General features: G+C 40.9%; 1 protein-coding gene across 2 annotated transcripts in view; it reads left to right on the forward strand.

The window, feature by feature from the left end:
* The window catches only part of TAFA4 (TAFA chemokine like family member 4), a 78,126-nt gene extending 62,323 nt beyond the window's left edge, over positions 1-15,803 (forward strand). The window contains exons 4-6 of one of the 2 annotated variants that reach the window (XM_066557976.1): positions 6,766-6,921; positions 10,976-11,059; positions 13,947-15,803. In XM_066557976.1, coding sequence (XP_066414073.1) covers positions 6,766-6,921; positions 10,976-11,059; positions 13,947-14,140 — 434 coding nt within the window. In that variant the 3' untranslated portion in view covers positions 14,141-15,803. Of the gene's footprint in view, positions 1-6,765; positions 6,922-10,975; positions 11,101-13,946 lie in introns of both variants that reach the window. The other variant, XM_066557977.1, reaches the window with a different exon arrangement.
* Positions 15,804-21,748: the final 5,945 nt, after the last annotated feature.

Genomic DNA, 21,748 nt, shown 5'->3' on the forward strand with positions numbered 1-21,748 from the left:
GCTTTACGGCAGTTTTGCGACAGTCGCGCTTTACGGCACCTTTTGCGACAGTCGCGCTTTACGGCAGTTTTGCGACAGTCGCGCTTTATGGCACCTTTTACGACAGTCGCGCTTTACGGCATTACCTTTTATGGAACATTTACTTTTTTATTTTTTTATTTAATCTTTATTTTTAAATTTTCTATTTTTAAAGATTTTCTTCTATTTTAACATTTTTTTTACTTAATATTTATTTTTAATTTACCTATTTTTAAACTTTTTTATTTTTGATTTTATTTTTATTTTTAATTGTTTTATTTTTAAAGCTTTTTATTTTATTTTTCTAATTTTATTTTTAATTTAATTTGTATTTTTAACTTTTCTATTTTTAAAGATTTTATTTAATTTTTCTCTTTTTTTTATTTAATTTTTACTTTTAATTGTTTTATTTTTAAAGCATTTTTTTAATTTTTAAATTTTATTTTTATTTAGTTTTTATTTTTAATTTTTCTATTTTTAAAGCTTTTTATTTTATTATTTTAATTTTTTTAATCTTTATTTTTAATTTATCTATTTTTAAAGCTTTTTATTTTTTTAATTTCATTTTTTATTTAAGCTTTTTTTTTAATTTATCTAATTTTAAAGCTTTTTATTTTATTTTTTTAATTTTTAATTTTTCTATTTTTAAAGCTTATTATTTTATTTTTTTAATTTCACTTTTTATTTAATTTTTATTTTTAATTTTTCTATTTTTAAAGCTTTTATTTTATTTTATTTTATTTTTAATTTTTAATTTTTCTATTTTTAAAGCTTTTTATTTTATTTTTTTATTTTCACTTTTTATTTAATTTTTATTTTTAATTTACCTATTTTTAAAGCTTTTTATTTTTGTAATTTTATTTTTTATTTAATTCTTATTTTTAATTTTTCTATTTTTTAAGCTGTTTATTTTTTTAATTTTATTTTTTATTTAATTTTTATTTTCAATTTTTCTATTTTTAAAGCTTTTAATTTTATTTTTTAATTTCATTTTTTATTTAATTTCATTTTTAATTTTTCTATTTTAAAAGCTTTTATTTTATTTTTTTATTTTAATTTTTCTATTTTTAAAACTTTTATTTTATTTTATTTTTTTTTTTAATTTTATTATTTTTAAAGCTTTTTTATTTTATTTGGTGTTGCCCAGACCCACTCAAGCTGGTGATTGTGGTGATGTTTGAGGGTCTTGGATTACGGCACTACCTTTTATGGAACTTTTACAGCACTTTACAGCATTTTACAGTTTTTATTTTGTTTTTCGTTTATTTTAAATTAATTTTGTTATTTTAATTTTATTTAATTTTTATTTTTAATCTTTCTATTTTTAAAGCATTTTATTACGTTTTATTTGGTGCTGCGCAAACCTGCTGTAGTGCATTTTTATACTTTGTAATACTTTGAAGTCATTTTGTTTTGTATCCCCATATTTTTCCCAAATGGTTCATCCCAAACTGTACCCCCCTCCCTTTACCTGTGTTATCCCTCTCCCGGGATGAGATCATCCCCAAACCCCACCCTGGCTCTCTGTCAATCACTCAGATCCCATCCCCTCCATGCAGAAGTTTCAGTCCAAGTCATCGAGTGATCAGCCAGAGGCGAGGGGTCAGCCCCCCAAGCCTTGCCCCATACGCTGTCCTATATGTCTATCCCCCAGCATCCATCCCTTAGGGTCACTTAATGGTTGGTAGGATGTTATCTACTTTTGGTTTCCACCTCCCTTTAAATGTGACCTTGGCACATCTCCCAGGGCTCTCGGCAGGAGGCCCCTGAGGTGCAGGAGCTCCTTTGGGATCCTAATAAAGCCTTGGGTTAACCCCTGCTAAGAGTCGGCCCTTTCTCTTCTACCGATGTCTCTGGTGTCTCTTGTGCTGCACAGGGGACCAGCCCAGGTGCCCTCAGTACCCTCGGGGCACACACAGAGAGTGTCTCCCCCCAGCCCAGGTGCCCTCAGTACCCTCGGGGCACACACAGAGAGTGTCTCCCTGTCAGCCCAGGTGCCCTCAGTACCCTCAGGGCACAGAGAGTGTCTCCCCCCAGCCCAGGTGCCCTCAGCACCCTCGGGGCACACACAGAGAGTGTCTCCCCGCTGTGGGCCCAGGTGCCCTCAGCACCCTCGGGGCACAGAGAGTGTCTCCCCCCAGCCCAGGTGCCCTCAGTACCCTCGGGGCACACACAGAGAGTGTCTCCCTGCCAGCCCAGGTGCCCTCAGTACCCTCGGGGCACACACAGAGAGTGTCTCCCCCCAGCCCAGGTGCCCTCAGTACCCTCGGGGCACACACAGAGAGTGTCTCCCTGCCAGCCCAGGTGCCCTCAGCACCCTCGGGGCACACACAGAGAGTGTCTCCCCCCAGCCCAGGTGCCCTCAGTACCCTCGGGGCACACACAGAGTGTCTCCCTGCCAGCCCAGGTGCCCTCAGCACCCTCGGGGCACACACAGAGAGTGTCTCCCTGCCAGCCCAGGTGCCCTCAGCACCCTCGGGGCACACACAGAGTGTGTCCCCCCAGCCCAGGTGCCCTCAGTACCCTCGGGGCACACACAGAGAGTGTCTCCCCCCAGCCCAGGTGCCCTCAGTACCCTCAGGGCACACACAGAGAGTGTCTCCCCCCAGCCCAGGTGCCCTCAGTACCCTCGGGGCACACACAGAGTGTCTCCCCGCTGTCGGCCGTGTCGGGGCTGCCGCCCTCCCCCCCCGGTGTCTGCCGACTCAGGACCGGCCGAGGGTTCCTGAGAGGCTCGCACAAACCCACTCGGCCGCTGATTGTGGTGGTGTTTGAGGGTCCCCAGCACAAGGGAAGAGACGAGAATTTTGACTCCACCTTTCAGAAGGCTGAAATATTATTTTATGATCTCTATTATATTAAAAGAAAATGAGATATTAGAACTATACTAAAAGAGCAAGGAGACATCAGAAAGCTGGAAAGGAATGAATAATAAAAACCTGGGACTTCTCACAGCCCTGACACAGCTGGACCATGATTGGTCATCAAGTAGAAACAATGCACAGGACACTAATCCAAGATGCCCCTGTTGCTAAACCATCTCCAGCCCACACTCCACAGCCAGCAGATTGTTATTGGTTCCATTTCTGTTCTGAGGCTTCTCAGGAGAAAAATCCCAGCAAAAGGATTTTCATCAAACACATCATTGCCAGGTGATGGCACAGGCAGCATGGGCTGGCCGAGGTCACTGTGTCATCCCTGCCAGCCCAAGTGTCACAGCAAGGAGGAGAGAGCTCACCCTGTACTCACCCTGTGCTCACACAGCCCTGCCAAGGGACCGGCTGCCAAAACAGAGCCGTGCCATGCATGCCAGTGTCTGCATGGCAGAGAGAGGACATGAAAAGCCACTGAGGAAGCTGCCACCTCCTCCCTGAGCTCTGCCCTGCAGGCTGGGCCATGGGCAGCCACTTTGAGAAGGCTGCATTTGCTGCCCATCAGCTGCTCTGTGTCTGACAGGAATTGAAATAGCCCAGGTTTGGGTTGGTGCTGAGCAGAGGGCAGTGAGGAGAAAGGGAGAAGGCTGTGCTGCAGGGCAGCTGGATCCAGGCAGAGCCAGTTTGGGGAGCAGCCTTGTCTAACAGCATTTCATCTTCCAGTTCTACTATGTTTCATTTCATTTTACACTTCTGCTAGAACTGCATGGCAACAGGTTTCAAATATCCTCCTAAGTCCCAGCAGCCTGCTTGAAAGTGCTGTGTATTTATCAGACCATTGATGGTCCTTCTGAAAGGTGAGTCTCACTGGCTGCATCCAAACCTTGTGCTTAAAGAGCATTCCTAATTAAAGCAGATTGGGCCCTTTTGGGGAAGAAGGGGCTGCAAAGCATTTCCTAAAGCATTTTCTACTCCAATTTCATTGTGAGGAAATACACCTGAAGGATGATGCAGGGATTAGGATTGAGACAAAGATGAGTTTGGTGGGTCAATTTTACTTTGAGAGCTTGAGAAGCACAGGAAGCCCAAGTGATGATCCCAGAGGGTTGAAACAGAGGTTTCACCCTCCCAGATATACAAGGGCCTTAACCTTAAAACCACTGCTCTCAGCACAGAGCTGTCTCAACACTGCATTAATGTTTTCTCCTCTTTGTGTAGAATTGAAATCCCTCTTGGGGAGGAAGTTTATTCCAAGTAAATTCCTAAACAAAGCTGGATCTTGTCCATCCTTATGATGTACCTTCTGGAAAAAAGGCTTCTTCTCTTGTCTCAGCATCTGATGTCTGGTGAATTGTGACTTTGCCTAAGGACAAGGCCTAACCACTTGGTTTTTCAGATGAGATACATGGCAAACACAAATATGTGGCCTGAGCAGCTCAAAATGTTTGCTTTTTATTGCTTCCTTTATAAAATCTCATTCTCAAGAGACCAAGCAGACTCTGACCTTGCTCTCCTGAAGTGAATAGAAACTCTGCTGTTGATTCCAGTGAATGTAGGACCACCACAGTGGGCACTGTAGGAAACCAATGGAAATTTTCTCCTGTTTACTCCAAAGAGTTTTGATTCAACCTATAGCACTAAAAAACCAGATAATTAAATATTAAATTTATTTTATAAATAAATTAACAACCTCTCTTAAATAACAATCTCATTTTAGAAAATCTTTTCTGTCAGAACTTGTGCCACCTTTTCTCCAAGCATTGTCATGTCAGGTATTTTGAGGAACAAAATACCTGACATGAAGAACTTTGGGATGAAGTGAGAAATTTGCTTTCTTTTTTGTGTGTTTTGCATATTGAGTTACAGAGAAGCTGCTGTTCTCCTGACTAGTAGCTGTTTTCATTTATTCCATGTTTATTATTAGGTACTTGCATGAAAAGTGAGAGTCTGCCAATAAACTTATTACAGTGGCTCTTTAAGATACTTTTATGTTGTCTTCAGCATTTTGCCAACTTGCTGTAAAATACCTTATACATTTTTCTACTGTAGCACATTTTGCTTAAAAGTAGTGTAGCTTTGTCCTCAGGGAAAAAAAAAGGAAAGAAAACCCAAAAAGCTCTGTGTAGATATAATTTTTTAAAAAGTTGAGTGCTCAAGTAGAACACCACATTTCCACTCCAAAACTGAATATGCATAGTTTCTTGTCCATTGAGGTTGTTATGAATACAAATTTGGCAACAAAATTCAAGCAGTGAAGAGTTTTCACAAGTATTTCAGCTGTGCTTGAAATACTTGTGAAACCAAAACATACACAGCAAGGAACACTGCCAAGCCAACTTTTTAAAAAAGTTATATGTATGTATTTAATACTTTTTTTTAAGAACCCCCCTACATGTCTAAATTGCATTGCTAACTCTTTTTGAAAGTTAAGATCTCACACTAATCAAGTCATAACATTTTCTGCACAAAAGTTACAGTGATCTTTATCCCTCAGGAAAATTTCATTTGTGAAGGTGTGCCTGATGTTAGTTAGCAGCAGATACTCTAACAAACCAAAAAACCCCAAAATATCCAAACAAAAATCTCCAAACAGGGCAAACATGGAGTTGAGGAGGAGGAAGCAGGATAACTCCGAGGTTTGGCACTTGGAGGATTGTCTGCTTGTGGAGAGTTCTCTGCCTTCCCCCTGCATTTCTTTATTCTCTGTGCCTTTGATTTCAGCCACCCCTACACCAATATCTGTCTCTCTTCTCATGCTTTGTGCTGCTTTGATGGTGACTATTTTTGTTATTCTCAGTGTTGTCTCTGTCTCTCTTATGAAATAACTCACCCTGCTCTGTAGTGCTGTTAATTTACAAGGTGCTTTACAAACACAGATAAGAGTCATCCAAGGCTCTACTCTAAATAAGACACGACAAATGCAAGATGAAGCACTTGAGGGCTGCTCAGGAGAGTGAGGACATGGAAATGACTTTATGCAAGGAGCTGAGGGGCTTGTGAAGTGGAGTTTCTGAGAGGAGGTTTAGGCAGGATGGAGAGGAAGTTTGGCAGTGGAAGAAAATGATCAGCTGCAAGGAGCACTGAGGTGAGATGTGAAGGCAGGAGCAAGGAAGAGAAAGGTAGGAGAAAAATCATCTTGGAGAAATAGGGGACAGTGACTCATGAGAAAAGCAGGAGGACACAATATTTATCAGAGGTTTGTTCAGAATGGTCTGGGAGGGAACTGAAGAAATCCATACAGTTTGGGTAGGTTTTTTTTTTTTCTTTTGGACAAAACTTGACTATCTCTGACAGCTTTACAGCCTACCTTGTTCTCAGCCTGTCTGTGATGACAAGCATAGCAAGCAGTGCTTACATGTGGATGTGTCAAAAGTTTCCCTACTGTTTCAGATGTCTCTCTTGTATTAAATATTATCCTATCCACTGTGTCCATTTATGAAGGGAAAGATCTAAATATAAAACCTGATGGATGTCAGGAAAGCAAAGGAAGATGAGTGTGCTCTTTTTGTCATCATCATTTAACTGATTGCTCCAACCTGGTCTGGTTTTGTAAGGATGAGGGAAGATAGATTGGAAAACTACTTATAAAAACTAATTTCATAAGAACAGTATATAAACTCAGGGAATGATCCAGATCCTGTTGGAACCCTGGCTGCTGAGAATTTTAGGCTTTCTGTGCTGGCAGACACTGACTCCCAAGAGAACACTGCATTTGACCTGAGGCCATGGAGAAAGCTTCTAGAAAGCTTCACCTTCTAATAAGATGAAGTCCTCCTCATCATTCCTCCCTACCACGACAGTCATCCTGTTTTGATGGTTTCTCACAGGCACTGATGTGTTTTTTCTCTCCATGCCTTACCTCTGGGACTGTTAGGGCAGCACCAGGTGAAGCAGGGGACGTGTGAGGTGGTGGCCGTGCACCGGTGCTGCAACAAGAACCGGATCGAGGAGCGCTCCCAGACCGTGAAGTGCTCCTGCTTCCCGGGCCAGGTGGCTGGCACCACGCGGGCTCAGCCCTCCTGTGTGGAAGGTGAGAGTGGCCTTGTGATTTCAGGCTTTACCTCAGAACCTCGGGTCCCTCCCCTGAAGATTCCCTCCCAGGTGTGTCAATCCCATCTCCTTTCCCCACCCTGACCCCTCCCAGCGCTGTCTGTCAGTCCTGGAATTCCAGAAGGGCATTGAGTGATTGGCAGAATCAGAGGATGCTCTCTACCCCTGGGGGGCATTGGGCCATCCAGGTGTCCTTTGTCCCTTGAGACCTCCCCTCCTGTACCTGGTTGGTGGCTCCCTACCCCTTCCCTGCCCCTCTCCCCGGTGTTCAAAGGAGAGTTCTGTTGGAGCTGGTGCTGGATTCAGAGGCCTCTGGGCCAGAATAAAGCTCTGGATCCAAACCCTCCATCAGAACCGACTCCTTTCCTTCACCATTGCCTTAAAGCTTCTCTGTCAGGGGAAAACCTGAGGAGCAGACCCTCTTAAGGGAGGAGGCTCCATCCCAGCACCACCAGAGCTCCTGCAGGCCTGGACTTGTCCCCACGTGCCCAGCTGCAGCACCCAGGCAGTCCAAAGTGTCTGTGGGGTGAAACACCACACACCCAGCCGGCCAAAGGTGTCTGTGGGGTGAAACACCACACACCCAACCGGCCAAAAGTGTCTGTGGGGTGAAACACCACACACCCAGCCGGCCAAAAGTGTCTGTGGGGTGAAACACCACACACCCAGCCGGCCAAAGGTGTCTGTGGGGTGAAACACCACACACCCAGCCAGGCAAAAGTGTCTGTGGGGTGAAACACCACACACCCAGCCAGCCAAAGGTGTCTGTGGGGTGAAACACCACAGTGCCATTATTTGGTTCAGCACCAAGGGCCAGACAAGCTCAGTCACATCCTGTCCAGCTATATTGGTAAATATTCCAATAGTGAGAGCCTCTGCTCACTCCTGCCTCCTTAAGATTGCTTGAGTTTATTCTCCTTGATGTCTGACTTCCCACTGCCTCAAAAAAGCGTAATCCTTCCTTTTGTTAATTTTAGAGACATCTCTGTGTGTTGATGATAATGAGCCTGTGCATAAATCTTGGTGTAATTAATCCTCTTAATATATGTGCTGGTCCATTTCATGTCTGTGCCAATAAAACTTCTTAATTTTTTCCCGCAGAAGAATTCTCCTCTAAAACTAGTTTGAAAGCAGCATAAGCCAAGAAATTCAAGCTTATGATATTAACTCTTCCAGATGTCTTAAGACTTAGTAGCTTGGCTGAAAATTCACTGGATAATAAATGCAATCCTGAGACTGGGAATGCAGATGGAGCTGGGACATCTGACATGGAGAGCTTTTCTCTAGATCAATATTTCACCATTTAATTTGCCTATTTTTTGTAGAGGTTGCTGCTCATGTTAAGACAGACTTTTTCTTAATATTAAAGTTACCAAAATCCCTCATTTCATTAATTCATAAGCAAGATCCCATTTTTATTCTTTTGCACACAAAATTGCAACCGGTTCACTTAAATGTAAAACAAAAAGCTCCTAAGTCCAATTCTAATCTTATATTCAGAAATATTTAGTGTCAGACATAGAACTGTGTTCTATGTGAATGTAAATATGTTCTATGTAAATCTGTGTTCTGTGTAAACGTGAATCTGTTTTTTGATTTTTTTTTTACCTATTACGAAGCTGTCAAAACAGGTATTTTTAAAAAGTAGATTTAAAAAAAATTTTTAGATGCCCAGTGTTTTTATGCTTTATAATTCAGCAATACAGTTAAGTTTAACAGTGCATTTTCTTAGGGAGTTTTTTTGTTAAATCAGAAGTGTCTTCTGCATTTTTAGGTGACATCAAATAGCAGAAATACTTTTACATGTAACAGATAGTAGAAGTCAGGCATTATTTTAAACTCAAAGACAGCAAAGGTGACACTGTCATTCTATGGCAGAAATATATAAATATTGCAGAAGTTTGATTCAGTCAACAGTTGCTGAAGGATTTTAACAGCTGGTTTTTTTATTCAAGTATAGCTGCAATTAGGTGCAACAAAATATTATGAATGTAAGATTTTGACTTTTCAAGTGGAAGCCTTTGATTCCCCCTCACTCCTTAGGGTAATGCTTTAGCAGGCTTTGCTTATTTTTGCCAGCATCTGGGACTGGAGTGAGTTGCTGCAGCACAGAAGCTGAAACTCCCTTTCCTCAGCCTCAGGATCTGATGTGTTTTCTCCCACTCTGTACATACCCTTCAGTAGACTCCTACACTGTGAAAGCAAGAAATTGTTTGAGTCTTCATTTTGCATACTACAGACTCATACAGACATTTAGGGGCTTTTCCCAGCACCTTTGTCCTGAATGCAGGCTTGTTTCATTTGCCCGGAGTTTAAAGGAAAGGATACACCCAAATAACATAATTATTTTTCCAACAAAACAAAAACAAAACAAAAATTTATAAAGCAACTGGCTTGTAGCTTTTCTTAATTTTTATTGAACTTCAGTCCTTATCCAGTAGTGGTGACAATTTGCAATAGGGCAGCAATGTCTCTGCTGTTTATCTGTTGATCACTGCTGTGGTTGGTCCCTGGTGTTCCCAGCTGAAATCACCCAGCCCTGCTTGCCCCAGCAGACCTGTGACTTGCCATTCCTCATTCCCACTGCTCCAGGAAGGATCATGGTGCTTCCTTCCATCCCACACCCCCTTGTTTTTTGTTTTTCTCTGTGCCCCGAGCCCTGTTGGGTGCTGCCATCTTCTCTGGGTGTTTTTCACTCCACCTTTACTGACCTTATCAGAAATGATCTCTCACCTCCCAGGAAGCACAGTCAGGTTTCACCCATTTTTTGTCCACAATCACTCAAGTTCTTGACTGAAGCATGCAAATGATCTGAGACCCAGATGACTGGTGAAAGTTCATACATTTTTTTTGTAATATTATATGACTGAAATATTTAGTCTATAAAAGCCAAAGCAGTGTTCCAGAAGTGTGTTTTTTCATAATGCTTTTCAGTAAAAGTGCAAAACAAAAGTAATTGAATGAACATTTCAGCAATATCCTGATGTCAGCTTGCCTGCTTGACACCCCAATTTAAAGGTTGCAGAAGAACAAATATGTCTTGAAATTAAAAGGGAAAAAAGTGCTTTACAAGAAGTAGACTCCATTATTTTTGTTCATCTCATCTGAGTGTGTTATCTTTTAAGGCATATGATTCAATAGTTTGTGCACATAGTAGCATAATGCAGACTAGCTGAATCCACATCTTAAGCCATATTTTATTTTGAAATCCAATATAGATTATGTAGGATTGTATACTGATATATTTCATAACAATTTTCTGGGATTTGATGAGTGCCATGAACAAAGCAAAACTGAGAAATGCATGCAGGTGTTTGTGCTGTTGTTAACAGCAGGTTTATAAGGTCATGACTACATTTCTAAAAATAATAGGCATGGTCTTAATAGAAATTGGCTTAAGGTTAGAGAATTAATAAATTTGCCCAGTTAAGGTGTACAACTGTGGCCTTCCAAAACATATTGCAGGAGTGGCAGTGTGACTGCAAATGGATTTTTAGTCAATATTCTAGTGCTTGCCAGAGGTTTCCCCATTCTTACCTGCAGTATTTGCTGACACACCTCTGGGGTTTACATCTCTGTGCAATTCTATTTTCTCATCCAGTGCAGGAAGAAACTGGGATTTCTCTGTCCAATCTCCCATATACATGTATGGATTAAACAAGAAGCCTCAGCTTCATTCTCCCTTACAGCAGGTTCTTGACTGAAGCATGCAAATGAAGGAGAAAAGTCATTTTTGTAGTCTGTGGAGATGGAAAGGCACTTCCAGAGGTCAATTCAAATGTTGGAATCAGTCTCTGGTGGTGCCTGCCTCTTTCTCACTTGGATATGGCATTTACCCTTCTGGAGAGCTGGTGAAGTGTTCAGCCACTTTTTAACCTCAAACACACTCCATGCAATTAACTATTAAACCAGTCATTGTTGATTTTATCTTTTGAAATCAACTAATTGAACATGGCACAGACAACCTCCCTGCAAAAAAACCCAACAGTGATAAAAAAGATATTGTTTCTCTTTCCTGCTTCTTTGTTTTTTAGCTTCCATTGTCCTGCAGAAGTGGTGGTGTCACATGAACCCCTGTTTGGATGGAGAGGACTGTAAAGTACTACCAGACTATTCAGGTTGGTCTTGCAGCAGTGGAAATAAAGTCAAAACCACAAAGGCAAGTACAGAGATCACCTATACTTAAAGGTGCCAGTCTGCTGATTGGTCTTATTGCATTGTATCTGTGGGTGTGAGCACCAGTCTTGGCCTTCTCAAAGTTTTGGAAAGCTGTGATTAATTAGTTGCTCTCAGAGAGGAAATACTAGGTCAGAGCTGCCCCTTCACTCCTGCAGTCACACTGAAAATGGTCCTGATTCAGTCTGCAGTGAGCCAAAGAAATTGTTTCATTGTGCTCAGTGCTAGAGGGATAATCATGTTCCACAAGCAATTCTTCAATTTGCAGGCTGAGTACAGGGATCCAAGATCTTTACCACTGTCACATAAACTTAGATTCCTGTGCTGGACAGCCTTTTATCTTTTGAAAGTACTAGTCTGGCTTGGGAGTTGTTGGGAACCTGCACTGATGACACTGAGCATCACTAGAAGTCAGGCTGGTTCAGAATATTTCTAATTACAGACCCTGTAGCTGGCCTGATTTGTTTTTTTTTTTAAACCAACCCTTTGCTATGTCATCTTATTTCTTAATTAATGGAGAGAAAATATCATGTCCTCTGTCTGCTTGGCAATTTAAAATGAGTTCAGTGCATTGAGGTTCAACAAGTCACAGCAAACTGCATGTCTAAATACATCATAAACCAGGAGTCTTTAGCAGGCAATAGCAAGGAGAGACATATGCTCAGCTTTTCCCTTTACAGCCTCTTCTAGCTGGGAAAGAATGTTCTTCATTAGCTTACAGTCTGAGTTAATAAGCAATACTGTCACCAAATGTTGTTTAGTGAAGGCTGCTCTGAGGAGTGAAAACTGCACTAATTTCTGCATGGATGAGAGGAAATTGGATGTTTTGGGCAGCTGTGGTGTGGCACTGGTGGTCTGTAGACATTGCACAAAGGAAGTGGCATCCCTGCTCGTGGCAGGGGGGTTAGAACTAGAAGACCTTCAAGAACCTTTTCAACCCAAACCTTTCTATGACTCTATGGCCAGTGATATTTATCAAGTGCCAAAGATGTAGTCTATAGCATGCCTGGGTCCTGCTGATCTCCTGTGGTGGACACTACACCTGGAATTTAGTCTGCAAACTCTGGAATCAATGTGGATAACTGGCACTCAGTTACTGCAAGATAAAGATCACCCTCAGCCTTTCAGTTTTTTCCCAGAGCTGATTTTTAACTACTCATTTGTAGATCAGGCGTAGCCTTGTAGCATCCTGAAGGGTGCTCACTGAAGGGTGAGACTGGTGAGCACGAGTTCTAGATGTTGTACAAGGCAACTTCATCTCTGGACATACCAGAAGAGAGCTGACAGTTTATACCAAAAGGGCTTTATTGGAGAAGAGTGAGTCAGGTTAATTATCCTCGAGTGAGGGTTAATTATCCTTGATGCCTTGGACAGATACCCAAGGGGTGGGGGGCAGAACAAAGACTTTTATGTTGGCACTGATGTCTGAATTGTCAGATCCTCATTCATGCAGCTGCCTCTTCCTTCCTCTGGACAGCTGTAAGGAAACTAGAATGGAAAGACAAGTTCCCTTGTCACAGGGAAAAGGGAAGATGGTGTAACATATTTTTATTTTGAAATGAACCAAAGATTTGTCTCAGATCAATAAACAAAATATTTCTTAGGTATGTTATTAAAATTTTACACAAAGAGAGCTATTTCAACTGTCAGACCCATAGCCCACATTGTTCAGCCACCTGTGAGCCTCAGCAATGGAATGCTCAAATCAAACACATCAAAACCCTTTGGGACAATTACAGAAAGTGTATGCATCCATGATTTTTTTCCAGTTTAATAGTTGCCTTATGTCTAAAACACAATAGTTGAGATCCATTCCATACTAATTCTTTTTCTGTGTTATGCACCAGAGATCATCTCATTACCATTTAAATTTGTAATCAATTTTTAAAGCTTCTTAAGACCCTGGGATCAGTGCTACGTGGGACAGTGGCTTCCACAGGTTAATTATACACTGAAAGAGGAAATGTCATTTAATCAACTTTAAGTCCTCTATCTTCTTATTCCATGAAAATAAGCAAAAAAAGGGTGACTAAAATATTTGAAGCAGAGGAGACTGCTGACACGACTCAGTGTTTAGATGAACAGTTAGTGTCTGAGTGGGACAGTTAAAATGTGCAAATCTGAGGAATTCGCATCTTCCGTCAGTTCCCTCAGGGAGGGAAATAAAAACTTCTCTATGCTGAGTGCCTGTTTAGTTTTGTGACACATGTAGGCACTGCAGAGCAGAGCTGACAAAGCTTTCCTCCTTCCAGCTGCCTGTTCTCATCCATTTCCAGGACAGGAAATCCAGCAGGACCCTCCTCACTGTGCAGCCAGAGCTGTGCCCTGTGTGTACATCAAAGCTTGAGCATGTCCCTGCAGCCCCTCCAGGGTCCTGTGGGAGTTCTGCTGCCTGGGGGAGATTTCTGCTGCAAGAACAATTTATTCCCGTGTGCTGCCTGCTCCCTGATTCCCTCCCATAGGATGGACCCCTGGGAAATGGGCAGCAGTTTGCATGAATGGCCCTTTGGGATGTAAATCCTACACTTGTGCTGGAGGCATTGGTGTTGGGAATGACATGAAGCAAAGTAAAACAGATGTTCAGGAGAGGTTGGTGGCAAATTTAATGGTGAACTGCCATTTCTTTATCTGCAAATCCCCCTCATGCTGTCAAATAACATGTAATTGACATTTCTTTGGAGATTCTGCTTCTCTGATATAAAGGTGTGGCTGGGGCAAGTTCATTTATTGTCTATTCATGTGCACAGTTCTCTTGCAGTAACAATGCACTTGATATAATCCTTTTTTTGGTCAATTCTGTGTAAGTAACTCTTTCCTCTTCTTTTATAGGTAACACGGTAGCCAAGGCTAAACCAGAGGGCCACTCCCAGAATTATGGCACATGGAACTGTTCCTTGGTTGTCACACAGAGACCCTTTTTTGTCATGCTGTTATTGCCTTCACCCTTTGAACTCGCAAAGGAGTTGGGAAAAAGGGACAGCAACTGTGGCTTTCAACTTTTCAACTGTGGCTGCAGCTCCTGAACCTGGATTTTGCTGTTCAGTGGTACATTACAATCTCACAAGAAGAAACAGGGAGATTTGATTCTACCTGAAATGCACCTTGGATTCCCAAGGATCTGAGACCTGGCCGAAACCAGTGGAAGAACACACTTGAGCTTCTCATGGTGCACCAAGGATAAGACTTTCCTAATGACACAAAGATATGTAAAATTGTTTTAAATGAGTTTAGGTCATGAATGTAACTTAGGGGATCATAGAAAGAAAATGCTGATGTTAGAACTGGTACAGATGATGTCTAAGGTCTTTTCAACCTCTATGATTCTATGGATTTGTCTGAGGTGTTTCTTGCATACAGTACAACATAAAAATACAAAGCTGATCCCAGTGAATCGATGGGACTGTGTTAGTAAATTATGTCTTAGTGTATTTTCAACTGTAATTTAGAACCTATCAAGGTGGTATGAAGGTGAAAAGATGGAACTTATAGAATTAGTAGCAATTATTGTAGGGCAAACTTTGGTTATAGCTGTGCAATTAGATTTATTTCCTTAGATAGTTCTAGGTAGTTTAACCTTTACATTCATAAGTGATGGCAGGAAAGCATGAGGAAGAGATAAAATTTGAAAGCAGGCATAATTTTTCTTGTCCTAAAATAAATCCATTCTCTAGGGGAATAGCAAAGTATACATATTCCTTGCCTCTTTGAATCTAGATATGAGAAAGAATTTAGCCATTAGCTAGAAATATTCATTGAGATGCCTCAAAAAAAGGAAAGCAGGCTTGTACTGCATAAGGAAGGCTTACTGGAAGGGGAGTAATTTGTTTGGATTTTCATTGCTTTGGTTATATCCTAATAGGTAACATACTTAAAATTCATAAGCAAAATTCTAGATAAAAGTAAATTTTCAGTTTCAATTAGTTCTTGTTTAGAATGATTATAATAATTAAATGTCCAGTTCCTTGACAGACTGAATTTCCAAGTGGTGACATTTTGAGACACATAATTGTTCCCTATTATTGTAGATGCATTTCATGCTCTTTTTCTTATTTGCCTGTTAGAGATTTTTTGTCATCAGTCTTCATAAATAGAATAGAGGGTAGAGGTGAAGCTGTAGCCAGTCTGCTTCCCCTGACATTGCAGCAGGCTGAAGTGCAGTGGTGCAGATGAACTGCTGGTGACCCAGAGACAGAAGTCATTGTTATGCTTTATGTAAATATTGGGGTAACAATGCACATCCAATTTTTATATAGACTGAAAGGTGGGGAAAAAAAAAAAAGCTGTCTAGTACTTATGTAAGTGATTGTACATAAGCTCTCTAGTGTAGGGGAAAGGTCCCATCAGCAGTGGGAAGCTGTTCAGGGTCATCATAATTATTAACTTCTGATTTGCTGGAGTGAGTGGGAGCATTCAGCCAGTTAATTCCACCAGAGTCAGTGGTGGAAGGATCTGGCCCTGTGTTTTTTTTGGTTTTGATTTCCTTGGTTTAGGTCACTTTCAATTGTGTATTTGATTACAGCTGGGATCATAGTGGTCATTGTACTCAGTGATAAGCAAACAAGAGATTTTCTCTTCTGTGCTTGGACAGCTGAACAATTAATAGACTCTGCTTGCCCTAATGAGCTCTACATTCCCAATATTTTTCCGTTGTTTTGATTTTCTGATTAAATTTTAAAATTACCTTTACTATTTCTATTGTTTCTCTGCATATATATTCCTGGTGTCATCAGGGAAGATCCTTTTCATTTGCTATTTGTACAGTATTGACCTGTAACTGGAATTTATTTATTTTGGTAAGCGTTCTATGGTGATGTTTAGTTAAAACCATTGCTGAGATGTTCTAGATGGGAAAAAAAAAAGAGTTTTAGAGAAAAGTTGTCTATTTTTGAAGGTAAATACAAAGAAAACAAGTTACTTTCCAGTGGTCATATACTGGATTTGTGGTGGAATTGAGAACAAAACCAGAACTTCTGTAATTGAGTCCTACCCCAAAGGGGTGCAGTATGTCACATACCCTGAAATGGCCCCTGGAAGATGCTTTTGCTGTCACTGAGGATAGGGGGAAACTACAACATAAATTTGGTAGCATGGGATTATGAAATATGGCCCAAATGAATGACTTGCCTTCCTAGAAGCCCAGCCCATGGCAGAGATTTTCTATTCCTAAAGGAGCTTTGTTCCAGAGGATCTTGGGTCGATTTACAGCCTTTTCTGATTCGTTGCGCTGGGGCTGTGATGTGTGCCTGCCTCTCTTTTTGGAGCATTGCTGCTGCTTCCAGTGCTGTTGTCTGGCATCTGACACCAGCTCTGCCCTGCTGCTGAGAGGCAGCAGAATGGAATCTGTGCCAGCTGCTCTGCCAGTGGAAGAGAGAGATCCGTGCCTCAGATCCTTGGTGTGCTCTCTCTGGAGCAGTTTGTGTCTCCCTGCTGGTTCTGGACGAACAGTTCTGGTAAGCAGCAATCCTCACCAGCTCCTTGCAGCCTCAGGCTGCTCCCACTGTTGAGCTTCTGGGGGCCAAATCCTGTGGCTCATCACACCCAGGGTTTTGTTTGGACAGACACTCTCCTGTGCTGGTTCAGAGAAAAATCCTCTTGCTCTGAAAGTGGCAATCAGTGTCTTTCCATGCAGTGTCAAACAAAGATTATTGCAGACACTCACTTCTCTGGTGATATATTAATATCCAAGCTGAATGGATTCATCTTCTGATTATACCTTTATCTTATTTATTAACTGTGTTCTTTTTGTCCCTCATCAGGATGACCCTGATGCCTTTCCTTACCTCCAGGTGACATTTGAGTAGGCATAAAATAACTGTGGCTTTTTTATGGCCTTTTTTCTCCCTTCTGCCTGTCTTTGTAGCCCTCCTTGCAGTTTTGGTGAATATTTTTTAACACAGATTGCCAGAATTATGTGCTTTATTTGGCATCTGCCATTGCTGGTTCTTGGGAGTGTTGAACACTGCCAGGACTGACTGGTGAGGAGCTCCATCTCCATCCTGTCTCACTTTGGGCAGGAAGTGCCACTGTTCACCCCTCAGCCATTCCTTACCACCATCCTTCTCTTCTCCAGTTAGATAAGGAAATATCTGTGGTATCAAAATAAATGCTTGAATATATAGATTAAACTAGATCTATGGCATTTTATTTATCTAGAAATTAAATTATCATAATACAACTCCCTTCAAGGTTTCCCTTGCATCCTACAACTCTGTTAAATACATGATAGATTTTTTCCATTTTCCATTTACCTCTAAGTCTTATCTTCAAGGATTTTTGTTCAAATCTGGATCTAAAGAGACTGGATAAATTTTTTACACTTGCTGTAAATTTTCTCAAGGGTTAGTTTATAACAAACCTACAACAATAGAAAATTACTTTGAAGACTCACAGTTTGCTGGCAGACTGAAAAGACCCTGAGGTAAGAGAACAGTTAAGATTTCTGTCATAACAATAGATGCCTTTATATCTATGGAGATAGAGATGATCCTGTAACAAATATTTGGGATAAATTAGTACCTCTAAACTGTAGTACTGTCATTTAAAGAACTGCTTTTTCCAGCACAGTGTCTCTCAGCAATGCATTGGGGTAATAATTCTGGACAAACTCAGAATGGATGTGCTCACCTTGGAATTTGGAATATATTGGTTATGTTCAGGAGGGTGGTTTTTTGAAGGTTAAGGCTGCAGGGATTCTCCCTGCCTGGAAATGAGAATCCTACACCTGAAAACATGAAGTATGTACTGTTTTTCACTTCAGTTACCTTAGAGTTTCAGAACCTCATTTTCAAGAGCAGGATTAACTAAACAATGATAAACCTTGGAGCTTTTTTTCTAAATGATGACTTTGCCTTGATGAATAAGCAGCATATCTCCAAATAATTTCTTTTATGTTTTTTGCTGTTAAAGTTACTTAAAAAGACAAAAAAAGTGCCTGGGCAGAGTTAACAGCTTGTATTTTAGAGTCTAGATCTCTGCTGTGTGAATACGTCTCAGTTACCAGATTTTTGTAATTTGCATGAAATTTCACAAATGGGGGTTAGAATAACAACATGTACCAACCTTCAGGAGACCTTTTGCATTTTATAAAGTACCACAGCTTTATTATGGTTATGAGGACAAAGTCACCCACCAGGAGAAATTGAGTGAAAACACTTCAGGGGCCATTCTGCTGTGCTCTGTGTGTATGAGTGTGACATTCCCATTAATACCTAGAAATCACATGCACTCAAAAGAAGAGCAGTTTTGGTAGCATGTTTTATTGGTAGCATATTGTTATTACAATCATTTATGCAAAATGACAGTCAGTGAAATGTTGCCAGGAAAATCACTAAGGCTGCTCTGAATGTGGAGGCTCAAGCCTGTGAAAAGCCACTGTTGCATTTTACCAGCCCAAGATGGGTTCTGGAAATGAATATATATTTCTGGTCTTTTGAGATGTAATGACTTGTAAAAGGTGCAGGCATGAAGGAGACTTACCTGGAAAATCAGCTCTGTTTTCACTCTCCTGTCCCACTCCATAACAGAGAAGAAAATGCTTGCACCTTCAGTCTGTAGACTTTTCTGGGCTGAAGCTCAGAGATTTATAAATCTCTTCTAGCCAATGTAAGTTTTCCATTTTGGAAGATGTCTAAGATCACAAGTGGTGAAGCAGTGATCTTATCAGGACACTGGGCTTTAGCTGAAATGCAGGTACCATATTTCCTTGTGGTTATAAAGCAAAGTGAGGTACCTCAGGCTGCTGTGAAGGTTGCTGATTTAAAGTTCTCTTAACTCTCTCAGTTTTCTGTCTCAGCCATAACCTGCATTGTATCTGCCTCATTTGGGTTATTTAGGGACACTGTATAATCCAGCACTAGCAGTGACTTCTTAATTTTGGGATGTAATTTTTTATCTTTTTGGATGAAATTTTGCAGTACTGGCCCCACTTACATGCTTAGTGTTTATGCATTGAAGCCTCCAGCAGAGAAACAGGAACACAAATGTTTTGTTTGCTTACTGGAGCTGAGCTTCACTTGATCACAATCCATGCTGCCATGAAGTTGCATGGGTTGGTATAGGAATTTACACAAAATTGTATAAATCATAGTTATTCAGCATCCCTTCTGCTCTTTAGTGCTCTCTCTGGGTGAAGGTTTGGGGCTCCCATTCATGGCTCTTGGCTATAGAATCCTGACTTGTGTTCTTTGCAGTTCAAGGTTGTGGGTGGATGTACTTTTTTTCCATTTTTTTAAAAAACTTTGAACCACCAGAGAGGCTTTTCACAGAAATGCCTTCCAGTCAGGAAACTTGTTACTGGGTCTTCTGACTACAGGGAATGGTTGGCTCAGACATGAAAAGAAATCTGTGAGGGGCAAAGTTCATCCAACCCCACAAACGCTCTCAGTGTGCCAGAAGAGTGGCAATGTGACATGGGTAAGATAACTTTACCTCAAGACACTTCTTGTTATTGATACAAAGTATTATTCAAGACATTTCAAGGACTCTTAACCTGTGGCCTTCATATGGCTGAGGCCTTAGAGAGCCACAATAAATTGCAAAATAATTTTCATGCAACTTAAAGGAACATCTACGAGGCCATCCATGAGCCACCATGAGAAGGAGATGAACATTAAAGCAGTGGAAAAAGAGCCTAAAAGGCAGCACAAAATTAGGTACAGAATCTATTTATCTGCTGTACAGTACTTTGCAGATCCACCCAAGCTCATCATGCACTGGGTGATTTTCCAGTTTACAGAATCACGATGATTTTTTCTTTACCACGTTTTTCGACAAATATTCCCATTGCTTAAAATTCACCAGAACAAGTGATTTGCAAGCAAAATTGTCAGCTGTTTGCTTATCCTTTAAATTAAGTAGCTCACAAAGTAATCTACTACAGTGGTAAAATCAATGTAAAATGCATTACTCTAACTCCCAACAAAATAAAATCGGTGCTTTGTAAAACAGCCCTGCTATTCACAGGACTAAACTCTGCTGTCACTGGGATTCCTGTGGAACTCCTGGAGCTGATGAGTTCACAGGGGTGCAGATGAATGCACAATGATGTTCTCTCTCTGCCTTTTGAAGATGTGCCTGCAGTCAGCAGGAGGCATTAGCAAATCCGTGAGGAATAGTGCAGGAAGAGCAGAGCAACGTACTGCTGCTTTCAACAACTTTTACAGGGCCTTTGGAAAGTCATGGGAAAACTGCTTGCTCCTGCAGTAGCCCATGGCTTTCAGAGCCTGAGGATTAGGTGCTGCCCCTGCAGGGAGCACGAGTGCCTGCCCAGGGTTAGCAGTGAGCTCAGGGCTTCTTGGCTCTCCTTAATGTGCATTTTTTACACAGGGATGGTGCAAGATGTAGTGTGGCTGTACTGAGTGTCAAAATGTGGATTCCAGGCCTTGCAAAGAAGAGGCCATGGGGGCACTCACACCCTCAGATGGATCAGGGGGTGTGTGAAAGAACTGAGCTCTGCCCCCACATGGTGCTGTGTCCAGAGACGTTCTCCCTGTTCATGTACTAAGAACCCAATCTTCTGACAGCAGGAAAACACAAACAATTGCAGAGGGGATGTGAATTCCTGCAGCAAGGGCTAGAAAGAACGGTTTTTGTCACTTAAAGCAAAGCAGACAAGGTAGCACATCCCACAGGACACTAATGAGCCACCTGATAACACCGAGTGCACACCTGACCCCTTGACACGGGAAGCGAGGATGACAGATGTACTGTCAAAATACAAATCTGTCAACTTCATCATGTAAATCTACCCACAGATGCTTTACAGTAGAGATCTGAGGGCAAACAAACATTTTAACTTACAGAGTAACCTTGTAAACAGGAACTTTTTACAAAAGACTCCAGTTAATAATTTATGAATTGTAACAGTGTCATGAGAAAAGGATACTGAGCACTGATTTTTGGCATTGAATGACAACAAAGCCAATTCCCCAGTTTCCACAATAATGATGCACTCACTCTTCTAGTGTTGGGGTGTATTGATATTCATATTACATTTGCATAAAATCCTGTCTCTCATCTTTTATATTATTCATTTGGTGCTTTCCATCTCTTTCCCAAATGTGTTGAGTTGTTCCCTTAAACACACAGATTTCTATTCTGCAGATTTCTGTTCAGAGTCACTTCAGGATGCTGTTTTGCTCTTTAATTAGGTCTGTAAAGAATTTGGTGCTTAGATCAGGAATTAATTTTGTTTTCTTGTTTATAAGTAATTTATTGTGACCTCTTGAAATGATAGCATTCACCCTGTGTGAAGACAGTTAATTTTCCAAGATGTGACAAGCACAGTTTTTAATTAGGTTAGGGTAATCATGTCAAAAAAGGAACTTTCTTTTATGAAGCATAGGAATATTTGCATGCTTTTAGCAAAACCTTTTTTTTTCACATGAATGAAAATTAAGCCTAGCAACAAACAAATCTGGAGTGTTGGAGCTCATGCAAGGAGAAATTTTTTGAGCTGTTTACAATACCTTTCAGGCCTCTTCTTACAGAGCTGCATTTGTGGTACATGTTTATTTATGATTAATGTATCAATATTTTAGTTTCTATTTTAGAGAGGCTTTATCCAAATATCTGTAAGCATTTTTGCAGGGAAACCTTTAAATATGGATTGAGTATAGTTCTAAATGTTGTGT

Source organism: Molothrus aeneus, chromosome 12 (genome assembly GCF_037042795.1).
Source record: "Molothrus aeneus isolate 106 chromosome 12, BPBGC_Maene_1.0, whole genome shotgun sequence".
Classification (NCBI taxonomy): Eukaryota; Metazoa; Chordata; class Aves; order Passeriformes; family Icteridae; genus Molothrus; species Molothrus aeneus.